At 41.0% G+C, this 16,021-nt stretch overlaps 1 protein-coding gene across 4 annotated transcripts in view; it reads right to left on the reverse strand.

The window, feature by feature from the left end:
- Positions 1 to 3,185: 3,185 nt before the first annotated feature.
- Positions 3,186 to 16,021, reverse strand: part of APP (amyloid beta precursor protein) — a 139,780-nt gene continuing 126,944 nt past the window's right edge. For 2 of the 4 annotated variants that reach the window (XM_033146880.1, XM_033146882.1), the window contains 4 exons: positions 14,813 to 14,866; positions 10,018 to 10,118; positions 7,043 to 7,189; positions 3,186 to 4,180 (listed from right to left, as the gene is read on the reverse strand). In XM_033146880.1, coding sequence (XP_033002771.1) covers positions 4,079 to 4,180; positions 7,043 to 7,189; positions 10,018 to 10,118; positions 14,813 to 14,866 — 404 coding nt within the window. In that variant the 3' untranslated portion in view covers positions 3,186 to 4,078. The remainder of the gene's footprint in view (positions 4,181 to 7,042; positions 7,190 to 10,017; positions 10,119 to 14,812; positions 14,867 to 16,021) is intronic. The other 2 variants (XM_033146881.1, XM_033146883.1) reach the window with 1 other exon arrangement.

The raw sequence follows: 16,021 nt of genomic DNA on the forward strand, positions 1-16,021 counted from the left end.
CATGTAGTAGAAAAGGAAGAGATAATACAAATGATAACAAATATAATTACTCCAGCATTTCTTCAGTTTGTGCATCTCTTAAATTCATTGGCAGACATTTTGCTTGATTGTGAAACAAATGTCAAGCTGTACAATGGCGCTTTCCTTTCCTCATCTGGGTAGACTTCCATAAAGCCCCAAAATGTGCTCTGGGAATTCCCCCAGACCTAAGAAGCAGATTTTGGGGTCACACAAATGGCTACAGGGAGGAAGAAAAAAATCCATTGTGCAGGTTGAAATTGTATGAACTTCCACTGGATGTCACCCAGTGTAACTTCAGCTTAATTTCAGTGTTTGCAATAATAGTAATGGGTAATTCTTGCAAAATAATGGCACTAAGGAAATCAGTAAAGTTCCTAAGTAAAGACAACAGTGCTTCAATTGTGTATACAACAAATATATCTTAAGTTGGATTTCTTCATCTTTTTACTATTTGAGTTATTATTTTTCAGTCTGTGTATATTGTCACAAATGCTCTAATCTGCTTCTGCTGTTACTTTGAACCCCAGCAGAGCCCATCTTAGATATTCGGGAAGCATACCTGCAAAACAGCAGAATAACCTCTATTCTTGCTGGATTATTTCACTGCATGTATCAGGGGTACTTTTTCACTCCTACAGTATCCCAAACTCACAGGAGTTGTATTTAAAAGCAGCAGGATAAAATAATAGGCTGTGGGGACACAGCAGCTTGTAGATTTGAGCTATTTTTGTTAAACATCTTGTGCCTTCCTTTCAGCCTTGGTGAAACCAGGCAGCTGTCTCAGCAACAGCCAAAAGATGCAGTCCATTAGTAACTGGCTGAGTTGTAGTTCAGAGGCACACCCCCCAGAACCTGAAGATAAAAACTGGCAAGTTGCATTCATTTCTGCTTTGTCCTTGAGTGAAAGACAAGTGGATTTCAAATAAAAATCCTTCAGAAATCTAGAATTTGGCCCCCCTCCCCCAATGAAAGGTCAATCCCTACATAGTCCTTTCTGCTTCTAGCTCAACATGTGCTCAAGTTTTATCTTATGCCACTCTGCCTATCAAAATGCACAGAAGTTATGTCAACATGACCGGGGGGGGGGGGGGGAGCTGATTTCAAGGACTGTTCACCAGGCAGGTCTCCCCAGACCAGGTCTCTTCCCAGGTGCTCGTATTAGTTTATATACCCACCAAACCCTGTATCTGCAATGTATGTCTGCACTACTAGTGTCTTAAGCTAGGGCATTAATGATTGGTTGGCTTTTAAATTGTCCCAACATTTCTTTAATTGCTGGAGCCTCAGTTGACCGCTTTCCTCTAGATTCAAGAGCTACTTGACAGTGAAGGTACCTATCTGGAGCACTTGCCAAAGTCCTTTTGGTGAGCCTTAACAACTTGTGTCTGGGATTCCTCAAGTACTGCCTAATCCCTTACATACCAGTCTGGTCACTTAGATCTTCTAGGGCAGTGTTTTTCAACCACTGTTCCGCGGCACACTAGTGTGCCGCGAGATGTTGCCTGGTGTGCCGTGGGAAAAATTGAAAAATTCAAGATAATTACTTTATATATAGTCAATATAGGCACAGAGTTAAATTTTTTTCATGAAACAAGTGTGCCTTTGCCCAAAAAAGGTTGAAAAACACTGTTCTAGGGAGTTACTGTTTGTGGTCCTCCGTGTTTCAGAATACATCCTTACCAAAACACTGATTAATGTATACAAAGGACATTAAAAAAAAAAATCCATCACCAAAATGTGGGTGTTTTCTTGCCCCCGCTAATGCCTGAGATACCGCTTGGGACACTAGCTGTAGTGCTCAGATTCACAAGGTAGCATCATTGAACAAACACCATGTCCCTTACAGGTTTACAGGTTGCATGCATATGTCTGAAAGCACTTACTGACTTCTAAATTTTTGGTTTGATTTGCTGAAATAAAAATTACCATGTACAGTAGCTACAGTATGCCTGCTGGATACTGCTGAAACAGAAAAACCGGGCTGACTGAGAGTCAAAGTGCCCTGAACACTTAAGTGGATCAAGGGTCCCATCTAATGAACAGTATCATCATCATCAACAACAACAACAACAACAAATTTATATCCCACTCATCTGACTGTATTGCCCCAGCTACTCTGGGTGGCTTCCAACAAATGAAAACACAGTAAGGCATCAAACATAAAAAACTTCCTCTATACTGTGGTCTGGTTGGTGGGGAAGCAGGCAGCCGAGGACCTTGCTGAAAGTCGTACCTAAAGCCATTCGACTTGCTTAGATTCAGAAATCACTTGCCAGGCCTTTTCATCCCCCTGCGCCCTTAGGAATTTTAAACAAATGAAAACAGAATTTCAGAAGGCCAAGTTCTATACCGGATTTCATATTTTGTCACAGAAAATGAAATAACAGGACACTGTGAAATAGGCAACTCACCACTTTAAGCTCAATGTCTGTGCAGCTGGATCTTTCCTAGGCCAGTTTGGATGTCATCACTGTCATAGAAACTGGGAATTGGAACTATATTAGGTGGAAGAGGGAAGGGCATTTTATAGAAGGTAGCCCCATCAGAATTGTTCCGACCTTGTTAAAACGTTGACTGAGGTGCATGTTGACCTGCCATTTGATGAGCCAACCTGTTCTTTCCTCAAGTGTTCCTTGCGCTAAAAAGCAACCAACTTTTGAGATTCTGGTAATGACCTGACAGTGAGCAGTAGGATAAGCCATTGCATTTCCTAATTCAACAAGAAACCAATAGCGCTACACAAGTTCTAACAGAAGAGCGCCATTTAGCAAACAGTTTCCTGCTTTCTACGCTTGTTCGAGAAGCCCGAGGACTGAATTCTGAAATGAATGTACAACCTATACAAACCATCAGGCAGAAAATTCAAGGTAACTGCTACAGACTCACACCACTACAATGGAGCTCCTCCAGGAATGTATTTATTTACATTAAAACACTATTATACAAACTGAAAAAGACATTTTAGAGGGAAGGCATGCCCAAGCAAACAGCCCTCTCACCCACCACTGTTTTGTTCAAAATGGGAAATCTATGAATCAGGTCTACTTGGAAAGGAAGAAAAAGAACAAAACCCAACCCCCTACGTTTGAACATTTGATGGTCACTGTTAAAGTCACCCCCCCAAATACTTTATTCTTCATTCAAATAAAACTCTTGCCCATTGATTTTATTTGTAATTTATTTATGTAACACAGTGTAGAAAGCTATCAATTCATAAGCAATGATTCTGTACAATCATCCTGCAGAAACGCTTGTAGGATCCCTGTTAATTTTTCAACCAGCAGGCACTTCCCCCCGCCCCCCTATAAAAGTGCTCACAATTAACAAGGATTCCTTTTATTTTTTTAAAATATGAAAAGATACATGGGAAAGAAAAGTTCATCCCCTTAATGCCTAAGGTGTGCACATAAAACAGGCACAAAGAAACAAACGTGTATTCCCATGGTTTCTACATCACTAATACAGCAGAAGCAACAATCTGTACAATAAAATGCAACTGCAGAGGAAAATAATTTCAACTCATCTGGAATACTTTTCTAAAAAAAAAAGAAGAAGAAAAATTCATCTTGACCTTAAAATGCATAGTGATCAGAAAAAAGGAAACTCAGCAAAGAGAAGCAGCTCAACCCCACGTACACTGAAAGCATCCCCCATCGATTCTTAAAGCATATTTCAATTAGGACTTAATTTCCCCCCTTCACAAATCACAAGAATAATATACAACTGGCTAAAGGAGCTATATGATAAATAATTGGGAAAGAAGCTATTCATGCACTAGTTAAGTACAGCTAAACTTTACAGTACACAAAAAACATTCATTAATAATGTAGTGTAAAGACTGAAATGTAAAGAGAGAGAAGAATACATTACTGATTTTATAATTCAAGTTCAGGCATCTACTTGTGTTACAGCACAGCTGTCAAAAGGCGATAATGAGTAAATAATAAAACAAAGTGTTTGTTCGTTCTTGCTTGTTTCCACATTATTCTCTAACTGAACACCAATGGGCAGTGAAGCAATCGTTTTGCTGTCCAACTCATGAGGCTGCTGTGGTGTTCTAGTTCTGCATCTGTTCAAAGAACTTGTAGGTCGGATTCTCGTAGCCATTTTGTTGCATTTTGGACAGGTGGCGTTCTTCTGGTGTCACTGCGGCGTCCACCTAAGGCAGGTGGAAGGAAGACCAGAGTCACGGTCCCACACAGGCAACTCACAACTCTTCACGTTGACAGTGTAAATGAAAGAAATAGGGTTGTGTCCCCCCCCACACCTCCTGGTCAGCTCTTTGAAGAAGGGCTGTAGCTCAGTGGTCCTGGGTTCAATCCCCAGCATCTCTAGGTAGGGCTGGGAAAGAACACTGCCTGAAACCCTGCCTGTTAACGTAGAAAAGAGGTGGACCAATTGTCTGACTCAGTATCAAGAATCTTCCTACGTTTCTAAGCCAGCGGACCAGGGTCTCTGTTGAGGATCAGTGTCCTGACAGTTTGCAGGAGCAACCTCTTTCACAAGTCATGCTGAAAGACTCTAGATGTGTGTGTGTGGTGGGGAAAGGCCGTTGGTGTGCACATTGACTGTACATAATACAGTCCCGTCACAGAATCTCACAGATTGGCAATGGACACCAATGCTGGTGTGTACTCTGATGACACCCTTGGGAGCTACACACTCAGTGCCAGTGTGAAAAGGCAATGTGATGGAGAACAAGATACTGGACTTCATGGGCTTCTGCCATGATCCAGCAGGGGCTCTTCTTTAGGTTGTCAGGCATAGGCAAACCCGGCCCTCCATCTGTTTTGGGACTGCAACTCCCATGATCCTTAGCTAACAGGACCAGTGGTCAGGGATGATGGGAATTGTAGTCTCAAAACATCTGGAGGGATGAGTTTGCCTATGCCTGGGTTAAGTTTTGAGGAGTCCTTTGTGTGTGATGCACACCAAGAGTGTATGCATGCTGCCAAGAGGCTTGATGTTGCTGTCCCCTCACATGTTCACAGATGCAGGAGAAGAGCGGGTTCAAACTCTCTGTTTTAAACGTATCTTTTTATTTATAAAATGATTTATATACTGCATGTTACAGCCGAACTGAGGTACCTTATCAACTATGTTAGTTTGGTTCACAGAATCACAGAGTTGTAGAGTTGGAAGAGATCACAAGGGTCTTCTAGTCCAACACCCTGCAGTGCAGGAATCTTTTGCCCAATGCGGGACTTGAACCCACAAATCTGAGATTAAGGGTCTCATTCATTTGAACTGGATTCATTAAACTTGTTTTAAAAGGATGATATTCATATTAAGTAATAAAACAGCAAAATCACAATATAAAATAAAATGCGGCAAATGACGCAAAAGGCACCACCAATTAATTCCTAACATTTAACTTAAGAAAAGTCTAATTTCTATAGTCACTTGCATACATTCCCACTGGAATAGGCATTCTTGGTGTCCGCAGGGAAAAATGCAGCAGTTTATGGTGAAGCACTGCAGAGAATATACTGCTCAAGGGTTAATTTTTATTGTTCACAAAAAATGACATTGTGATCATGTGAAATTCTATCGTCTCAGCAGTCTTCAGATCAGGTGTGGGGAACCTTTGGCCCCCCAGATGCTGCTGAACAACAACTCCCATCATCCTTGGCTGCTGGCCAGCTCCTGGCTGATAAGAATGAGAGTCCAGCAACATATGGAGGGCTAAAGGTTCCCCACAGCTGCTTCAAATGTTCATTAATTCAAAAATAAAAATAAAAAATCCTGCTCTGGGAAAATAATTTCTGCATACTTAGCACAACTGATACTCTCACTAACTGCTGAAATACAGCAGATATCTGTACTACTGCTATGTATTCTACATATGCCTTTATCAGCTTTATTTTAAAAAAAAATTGGGGGAAAAGATCCCTGGATGGTTAAGTCCAGTCAAAGGTGACTATGGGGTTACAGAGCTCATCTCGCTTCAGGCTGAGGGAGCCGCCGTTTGTCCACAGACAGCTTTCCGGGCCATGTGGCCCGCATGACTAAACCGCTTCTGGCACAACCAGAAATTGTATTCCACCTAAGATGAAAGGCTCCATGTCCCCACTGACCCCCTGCCCCCTGCCCATTTCTACACTAGGAAGATGAGAACAATTCTTACATTTTGAAGAAGGTCCCAAACCTGTCAACGATAGAACGTGGTTTTCTTTCTTCCTTCCTTTTAAGCTTTTTCAAGAAGCAGAGGAATGCTCAGCCTAGCTTTATTAGCCATTCCAATCCATCAAGTTTTGGGTGTCCTTACAGAATGTCACGGCTTCCCAGCACTACACTCAAATCCCCTACATAAGAATGTGCTCAGCAGCAGCTTGAACAAATCTATATTGACAATCTTCAGCTCTTGCTCTGCCTTACCTATCAGTTCATAATGAAATAATCCATAATACTCTGCAGACTTGGTATGGATCGGTCACATTCTGCTTTCAACCCATTAGCTGTAGCTGGGGTTTTAGACTGTCTATAGGCCAATTTCTTGAATTGTTCCCATTTAAACATCCCTTAATGTTTCCCCCCCCTGCAGATGCAAAAGTTAGCATGTCACTCAACTGAGTTCTCCAACATATCCTTGGGACCTGGGAACAGGGACCATGTAAACCACACCACAAAACTACAGTTATGGCTTTATGTTTGTATCTAATGCTGTGAGAGCAAAGTTTCAGTAATGTTACAGGACCGTCCCTTCCTATCCTACCCACTGCAGTGCCCCCCCCCCAGTTCTTTGGAGCAGATTTTCATGGTACATGGATGACCACAGGGAAAGAGTCTGTTCTGGCACCGCAGCAGCATTTGATATAATTTTATAATTACAATTTGAAATCAGACTCACAGTATTATTTCCCCTGCGCCCCACCCCCTCCATAAGCCAAAATGGTTTTGCAACTGGAAAGCAAAACCCAGTCTGAAAATGGAGCAATCCAGTTGACTTCATAGAAGGGAATAAGCTCTGTTTGGCTGCTATTGTCCATTCGCAGAATAATTATTAGTAACTTTTACTTACCTCAACTACACCATGATGGATAGAGGTATATTGTTTCTTTTTTAGCATCACCAAAGTGATGACAATTACTGTAGCAATGACAACACCTCCCACCATTAGTCCAATGATGGCGCCTTTATTCGAACCTACATCCTCAGCAAAGAATACCTAAAATAAAAATTTTAAAAATGGCAAGTTAGTTACTGATTTAGGCAACTTGTTACTTGTGCATTTTACACCTTGCCAAACAAAATAAAAATTCTCCCAACAATCCAATGGTTTCTGAGCAGTGCTCAAGAAAATACCTAAACTTTGTTTCCATTTAAGAGGTAAACTAGTATCATGGTTTCTCTTCATGTAACATGGGAGAAAAGAATCTGAAACTGCTAGCATTCCATCTGCAACACACAGATATGCACATGTAAAGTTGGGATAACCTGGAGCCACAAAGCTGGTGTTAGGATGTGGATGTGGAAGTGGGGAAATAAATTTGTTCAGCTTGCATTTTAATATGAACCTACCTAGTTTGCACCTCATGGAACAATACGTAAACCAAACCAAACCAAACCAAACCCATCTATCCTTCAAAATGCACATTTCTCCACATTTTGTAATGCAGTTCTCCAGCCAGGCAATGCATACAAAGAAGCATATATCAGAGCCAACGTAAAGAAAAACAAGTGTGTCTGTGAAAACAACATACAAGACACATTATGTTAGGAGAAACTGCTTGCAAAAATGTGTCTATTAGGAGAAGGGCCCGCAAACATGCACACCAATTCTCGCCCAGGCTTTGCAAATTGATGTGGAAGTAGGGAAAACAGAATTTAAGATCCAAAAACTGAAATGGTCGGCTCCGTCCACCCCTAGCTGCATTGTAGGAGGAACTCAGGTCTGAAGAAGGGAGCTCCCCAAGCCTTCTTCCCACACAGGGCTCACAAGGAAGAACTCAATCTGTTCGCTTTCAAAAGTCACCAAAGAGACTGAACAAGAACCCAAAAACTTTCTCCTATGTCAGCCTCTTTTCTGGCACTACAAACATCAACAAGGGCTATTCTCAACTGCCAGAAATATATCTGAGCAGTAGAGTCTTCATAACAGACTGTCGGGATCCTGTCCAAAGGTGAAAAGGTGGTGGACCATTAAGGAAGTTGGTGAGGAAATTTCTACTTTCCAGTCTGACAAAACCCTCAACTGTGTGACCATCAATTGTCGATTGGGATAAGGGCCACTCTTGTGGAGCCACAGGCACCTATGACAGTAGAGGAAATCGGTTCCAAAGATAAGCCTATAATGTGCTGAGAGTATGCGGAGCTCAGGTACTCAGGTAGTTTGCCAAAGAACAACAACACACACCTATCAACCATCATAAGAGATTTAGACCCAGAACAAACTTATTTGGTCTCTAAGGTGCTACTGGACAAATTTTTATTTTTATTTTATTTATTTCATAATAGATTTAGGTTTCAGTGTTATTTTCTTCTACTTACTCCCAATCCTGCCTTATGATTAAAACCAAAACAAAACTGGTATAGAATAGAAACAAAAGCACACAGATTAATTTATTTATATCGAGGGTTGTTACTGAACAATATTGTGCCTTCAAGAAGAGTGTTTGTTTTTAAAACTGCACATTGCAATTCTGTTTGAATTGCACACACACACACAGCATGGGGAGGGAATAGGTTTAAATTCTCTTTTTAGTGTTGTTCCCCATTGCATACTAGCTCCCATATAATTAAAAGAGAATAAAATAGAAGTAAATGAACTGAAATACACTTTCCCTCCTCTCCCCACGCCTTTTCAAAACAAGTCCTCCTTTAAATGACTCATATACATGCTATCTCTTGTGAGCCTTGCAGGCTAGCATTTTACACAGGAGAGCTAATGCATTTTGGATTTTTTTTTTCTAGCACTGGGAATTTTCAATCCCCAGAATCTAAAGGCTGTTGTTGTTGCTGCTGCTGCACAGAACAATTATCTATCCCTAATGCAAATTGGATTCCCACACTAATTTTAATTTTAAGCACCATTTAGCTTCAAGAATACGTTCCAAAAAAATAATAATACATTTCAAGTTTCAGTATCTGAAGTCAAATACTTCAGTACACTTTATTCCTTAAGAAAACAAGAAGGCTGTTTCACATTTGGCTTTAGTTGATTCACATCATTTAGGTTGATTCACATTTGGCTTTAGTTCAAGTTCCAGGTACACAAGAAATGTTTCAAATTGCCTAGGTCAAAATTCTATTTTATTCTCTTTTAATTATATGGGAGCTAAATCAGTTCATTTAGTGCCAATAAAAAAGTTAAACCAATATTCATAGGCTTAATTTTTGTTTTTTAAAATGCAATGATCAAAGTGGTTCCTTGGTTGTTATAATATATTGGGAAGCTGGAATGAAGAAAGGACAGCTCTGGATGTAGGGAACAGCTCTGGGCAGGTGGAACAAGGAAATCCTTGTGAACTGCCATTTAAGGAAGTAAAGAAGCAGCATTTGCTTTTTCTTCTGGCTCTCTAACAAAGGATTTTAGGGAATCCCCCCCCCCTTTCCTCCTGCTTTCTTTTTTGTTTCAGGCATTCCCCTCCCCTTTCCACTTCTTGCTCAGTTCTTGAGATGTAACAGGTCTCAAACCTTCTTCTAAATTATACCATTACATTGACAAGCCCTGTCATGGAGTGCCAAACTAGGTATGATGACAAACAGACATGTCCCTTTATATGTGGCCTTGCCCCAGTCAAATATAAAGGGGTGGCGGCCCCTGATTTGCAGCTATTTATAAGCAGATGCCCAATGCATTAAAAGAATATGCACAGGATTTCACTATTGGTGAATGAAGGATCTTATGAGTTCTGAGGACAAGGATTTCCATAGTCACAGAAACTGGAAACATCCCCAAGCTATTTTCATGAACAAAGTTAGTGTAACATGAAATAAAACTAGTCTTAAGGAGAATAGAGCAGGATCCAGTTTAAGGAAAGAAGGCACACTCACCAGTTTCTGATGATGTACTTCGTATCCTGAATCATGTCTGTACTCTGCATCCATCTTTAGCTCTGCAGTCTCTTCTGTTTTGACATTGGTTAACCCAGAGCCTATATCAGGCCAAAAAAGAGAGAAACAAGCACCAGTTTTTGATTAGCTCTATGTATACCCTCCACCATTGCTGCCAACAATCATGAGTGCAAGGCACACATATGAAGAAGCCTCTAATGAAAGTGTGCATGGTAAGATAATGGAAGAAGACACTGCTTTAAAAAGGGGTGGGGGTGGGGAGCAAGAACAAAACCAAGCAATAGCTATTTCTCTACTACTTACGTACCGAGAGACAAGCAATGCACTTTCATTAGTAGCCACAGGGGAAAGAGATTCTTTAATGAACAAAGCATGGCGATTGTTTCACAGCCTTGTTTGTGTGCTACTTCCGCACAGGGCAGAAGCATATAGATGTGGGGGCAGGGCTGTACTTCCAGTCCCACCCCACCCTCGGGCCTTCTTTCAACAACTGCATGTTGTGTTGTTGTCTGCAAAGGAAGCCCAACATGTGAGCTCCTGCTCACATGCAGGGGCTCTGTACAATTAGGGGTCCAAGGTACCTAAAGACCCTACCCACGAGCTGCGGCAACTGAGTTGTTGAAAGAAGATGATCTGATGCCAAGGGTGGGGCTAGGGAAAATGCGGGAGAACCCAGTGGGATGTGGGGGTCTCTGCCAAGACTGGGGCAGCCGGACAGTGAAGATCTCTGCTGTTTTATCCATGTCTGCGATGAGATCCACAAGCCCTCTTCACAGCTGTCAGAGCCTCTCTCTGACACTGCCATGGTGTCTATTGATGTTCCTCCAGTCCCAGATGCCTCTCAGGAGGCAGAGCCACTTCCACCTCTCACCCACATCTAGGAGGCGCCAAAGGAGAAGGAAACAGAGGGTTCCACCTACTAGGGCCTAGTGTGATGGCAGAAATGCTTGCTGCACGAAGTGGTGGCTGTCCCATTTCTAAATACAGGACAACAACGGGGTGTGTCAGTGTCAGATCCACACCCACAGCTTGTGGAGTTTGAGAACCTGCCTTTGTTGTAGCTGTATTTGTGGCATACACACTAAAGTTGCAGATATGCAAGCAGTTCATATTTTAAAAAAATTTAAAAAATTGGCCGCATTATCTCAGGTATACTTGCAGAAGTCAGCCAAAGGCTGTTTGCTTAATAGAAAGACAATGCATATTGCCCTTCACTTCTAAAATGTAGATACCCACTCAAAACTCTTAAGTAAATGGTGAAACAGCAACCATACTGGGATGAGACCTGCAATTCATCTAGCCTAGAATTTCTGCATCTGAAAATTGCCAGCTGTAGTTATTAATAGCACAGGCTACTAATACCAATATAATTCCTGGCAGATTGCATTCACAGTTTTAGGGACACACTACTAGTCAATTGAACCAAACATCCTGTTGAATTGTTATAAATACTCTTTTTCAAGTTGTAACAAATAATACAAGATCATTGAAAAATAGTTCTGCCCCATTGATTATCAAGGAAGTTGTTGTGCTGTAAAAATGGCATATTTGATAACAGTACTGGAAATTGGCTGAAGTGCATATGATCACCTTTCTGAGCATTTTAGCTACATGTAATACAATCGTGCATCTAGGACTATAATTTTTTCTAAGAAAAGCTTGTATGATTTAAGAGTACAACTCTTTCTGGAAAAGTATACATCCTTGAGACTGTAAATAGCAGAGCTTCCAAACAAAATCTGGAAGCTAAAAATTTCAGTAAGAGTCCTATGAAATCTCTGAAATTTTAATTCCACTCTATGAAATGCAATCTCTTAGGTCTCTTTCCATAAGGCATACCATGGGTTTGTCACACGGGCAGCTTGTTATGCGCGTATCTCAAAAAAAGCTGTTAATCATTCCAGACACTGGAATGCCGTATGTTGTTTGCGCATAAAGTGCTTCAGACTTAAGTTATAAAATGGTAGCCAAATATGCAGGCATCTTGCTACTGGCATGCTACTGTGAATTATGGAAACCAGCCAACTTCCATAAATGAAGGTTTGGACAAAGCCCAAGAGGGAAGAAAAACACACACAGAGCCCATTTCTCTATTTGGTATGAATCTGTACAATTGCTAAACATATGTCACACAAACTCTTCATGGAAATTAGCTATGCCTTAATATGCTTTCATAACCTAGCACTTTTATTTCGGAATGTGAAAAGGATGGCAAACCTGCAAAATATTGCACTTTCTGTTTTATTCTTGTGTGAGGAACCCACTGGTTTTAACACCAGGAAGAATTTATTTGCTGAATTATTTAACTCTAACTGCGTAGCTGCACAGTGAGATCTAGATGCCACAGATTAACTCTGAAGCACATAGATCTAACCTTGGGACCACTGCCCTCTTTGGACATTACATCAGAGTGATTTGGGCCACTATATTAGAGGGGTTCTTGCTTCTACAAGGGTACTTCCTGTGTAACTAGCACACCAAACGATAAAACATTAATTGCATGGCATTTTTTGTTATCAGCAGTCTCTGGACAACAAGTTAGGGAAATTAAACTCTTTTTCCACCTTGCAATGATCCTCACACATCTCCCTCTCAAACTGTTTACATTTCAAGGGAAGCTCCTATGGCTCCAATGGAGGTTTCCCTTGAAACAGAAGCTGGAAAATGTCCTTATGTTGACACATCAACCACATCTTGCTTTTCCTTCCTATGAATAAAATATGATTTGAGCAAGATAGATTAAAGAGGTTGCCACCACTAGCAATCAACTGCAAGAGAGCAGCAATTTCAGAAATTTTACTATAAAAGCATTAATTAGGACAAAAATAATAATCCAGCAGTAATAAGTTAAAATTCATAATGTACAGGAGACCTTTGGAAGGAAAACACAGTATCAAAACAGCCCACTATCATCTACAAGGAAAGGCATTTCTTCCTGCTAGACAGATGAAATGTCACTGTATGGATGCTATGTCATAACGTTCTATTTCTTCGCACACAAAACTTTGAGGAAAGAGAGAGACAAGAATAGATTCCTTTGACATATGTGATGATGACTGAAGGCAAGAAGGGGGTGCAGAGGCAAAAGCGTAATCTCTAAGATGCAATTTAGATAGGCAATAGTAACACCACTTATTTTTCCATGTGTGTGGTGTCATCAATTGAATAGGCAAGTAGTTCAGGCATTCTGTGATTTATCAGGTTCTGTTTAGAAAGGCTAATAAGCTACTCTTGTTCTAGAGTGATGTAATTTTGGTGATAAGCAAGACTTGGTCTTTGTGATAAAAGCAAGGCCTGGCAAGTCATGTAACCAGACAACTGAGTAGACAGAGATTCCCTGTCTCCTAAGGATGCCATTACATTTAATGAAGGCTTTCTGAGCACTCCGGTGCAGTACAGGTGACAGTGAGCTACAAACCAGAAATATGATGTGTCATTGCACAAGTAATGAGAGAAAACACCGAGCAGAGAGCTGCATATTGATTGCCCTTTTGGCAGATGGAGGCTAATCTTTGGAGTGTGCTTATTTAGACTTTAGCGTTGTACATTAATTTGTTGTTGCTTCCGAAGTCTGGGGAAACAACTGGTGACATTTCTTTTGCTTATGGTCCCAACAACAACAAAACAAAATGTGATTCTGTACTGATGTCTGGGGAAAGGCATGGTATTTCCATTTCTTAGTGTCTTGTGAGTGAATGTGCTGTTTTAGCATTTATTCAATGCAAAAGAAACTCCTCTTCACCCTATGTTATGTGGAACAGAATATCTACCACCCACTAATTCCCTAGGCACACTCACTAGTGCAGATTACAATCTCCATTACTCACAAGAATAAAAGGGGAGACCCCAACTCTTTACCACCACTTAGGTATTCTGAGGCGTCATTTGCATGTTACAACAATACAAATTGTGCTTTAAGCAAGGACAAGCAATCATGTGGGAACCCAGATTGAAAACAGGTCTTGCATGTGCCACACTACCCAGATCTCAGCCACGATCTAGTTTAGCATTATGGTCAAGCCTGGACTCAGGGTTATTCTCCCCCAAACAAACCATGAACAAACCTTGGTTATTTGCTTGCTTGATCTTGCTAAGCTATGGCTTGGGCTTAGTGTTATGTGCAAACTGGGCTTGCTGATGAGAATAACTATTATATGCACTCTGAATATGCACACTAGATTGGGGCATTACAGATTCTTGTCTTTCTACCAGCCAGCAAGGTTACTGTAATGTTTAAATCTTGAAACCTGTCTAGACATTGTTAAAGCACTTCTGAAGGAGAATGGATTCTTTATCTTTGTTAGAAGTCATTGGGCTCGCTCCCCCCCCCCCCATTCTGAACTAAATACACTGCACTGAAGCCCCCAAAATGAAAAGTTACCATTGCCTGGCTCTTTCCCTAGAGCTCATATATTTGATGATATCACACAAAACACACACACACTTTGAATGCCCCCATGGCACTGTCTGATGTTCAAGTTACAAGGAAAATATATATAAATGGGAAAAGGGAGTTCACAAATCGTCTAACCGCTTCTCTTTTAAATCCAGCATATTCTTGGAATAAATGATTATTTTATGGGTCAGGATTTTATGGGTCAGGCAGACATGTTTCAGCAAGATGACCTCATTCAAGAGTTGGCAGGAAGTTACTGAGTTCTAAATCATGTCTAGGAGAGGACTCAGGAGCTCAGCAGAGGATCCATTCAGCTGAAGCCAAAGATGAACATGCAGGGGAAACACAGGTTAGGTAAAAGCCATGCAAATTATATACCTGGTCGTGTGGTGAGTCCTCTGTCTGCAGCTGGGCGGGCATCAACTGGCTCAACTGGGCACGTGCAGCCAAGAAATAAACAAATAGGAAAGAAAAAGAGCAAATAAAAAAATAAAAATAAACAAAAGCTTCCAAAATAAGTTGCCTTTGGTTTTGCCTGGGACAGTGCAGGAAAGTTATATGCCATAAACAAAGTAACAAAAGCGAACAGTTGAAAAAGATCTGCTTTAAATTAATCCTGGAAACAAAAGTAAAGGGTCAGGAACTACCACGTCCATCCATTTCTGGTTGCTTTACACACCACGAACCACAAACAGAGTCTAATGTTCTCCATCTACTGGAGGAGAAGAAAGCCTTCTTCAGTCCTTGAAAACTCCACCTACCTTTTGCTTAGAACTCTGTAACATAAATATCACGCAAAAACGGCTGTTTCTCATCTCTTAACCCCCGTCCTTCCCCTTCCCCTTTAGAAGAATGGTTACATTTTAAACACCAGTGAACACCATAACTTTCAAGGCAAGTTACGCAGCAGTCTGGCTTCTCACAAAATAACTGAGGGAAACTCAGTGGATAGGCATTTATCTCTTATATAGTCACAGCATTTTGTCTCTTTAAAAAGGAGATGAAAAGGGTGGGAAACTTCTACTGAATTGTAGAAATGCTTGATTCTTTAATATCAAGTGCATGTCTTTGTAATATGTTTGCCTTGCAGTCTGTGGCTTGGGCTCACCTACGTGTGTCACCTACCTGGAGCTGTGTGTTTGCTTTATTAATTCCAACCTTGAGTTGGTGGCACACTTCTAATCTTTGTGGGGCTTTGTAGAACGTGATGAGGATATTGTGTGGCAAAGGCTTCCAAGAATGGGCAACACCACTACTTTGTAGACAGGCGTGGCCAACCACCCCACCCTAAGGCCTTCAATAATCTGGTGGCGGCAATGGCAAATGCTTCTTCTTCTTCTTCTTCTTCTTCTTCTTCTTCTTCTTCTTCTTCTTCTTCTTCTTCTTCTTCTTCTATGAATCGCTCTGCTATTAGGTCCCTTACTGTGGTGCAAATATGTTTTATGTTAAGGAATTTTCTTTTTCTTTTGTCTGTCAAAAAGTTTTGGGCAGTGGCAGCGCCTCACAGAAGCTGCCATTTCCTTACCCTGAAGTGCTTTTGCAGTATTCAGGAAGCTTTGTGTCCTGGCTGAAGCATTGCTTCTGCTT

This window comes from Lacerta agilis, chromosome 4 (genome assembly GCF_009819535.1).
Source record: "Lacerta agilis isolate rLacAgi1 chromosome 4, rLacAgi1.pri, whole genome shotgun sequence".
Classification (NCBI taxonomy): Eukaryota; Metazoa; Chordata; class Lepidosauria; order Squamata; family Lacertidae; genus Lacerta; species Lacerta agilis.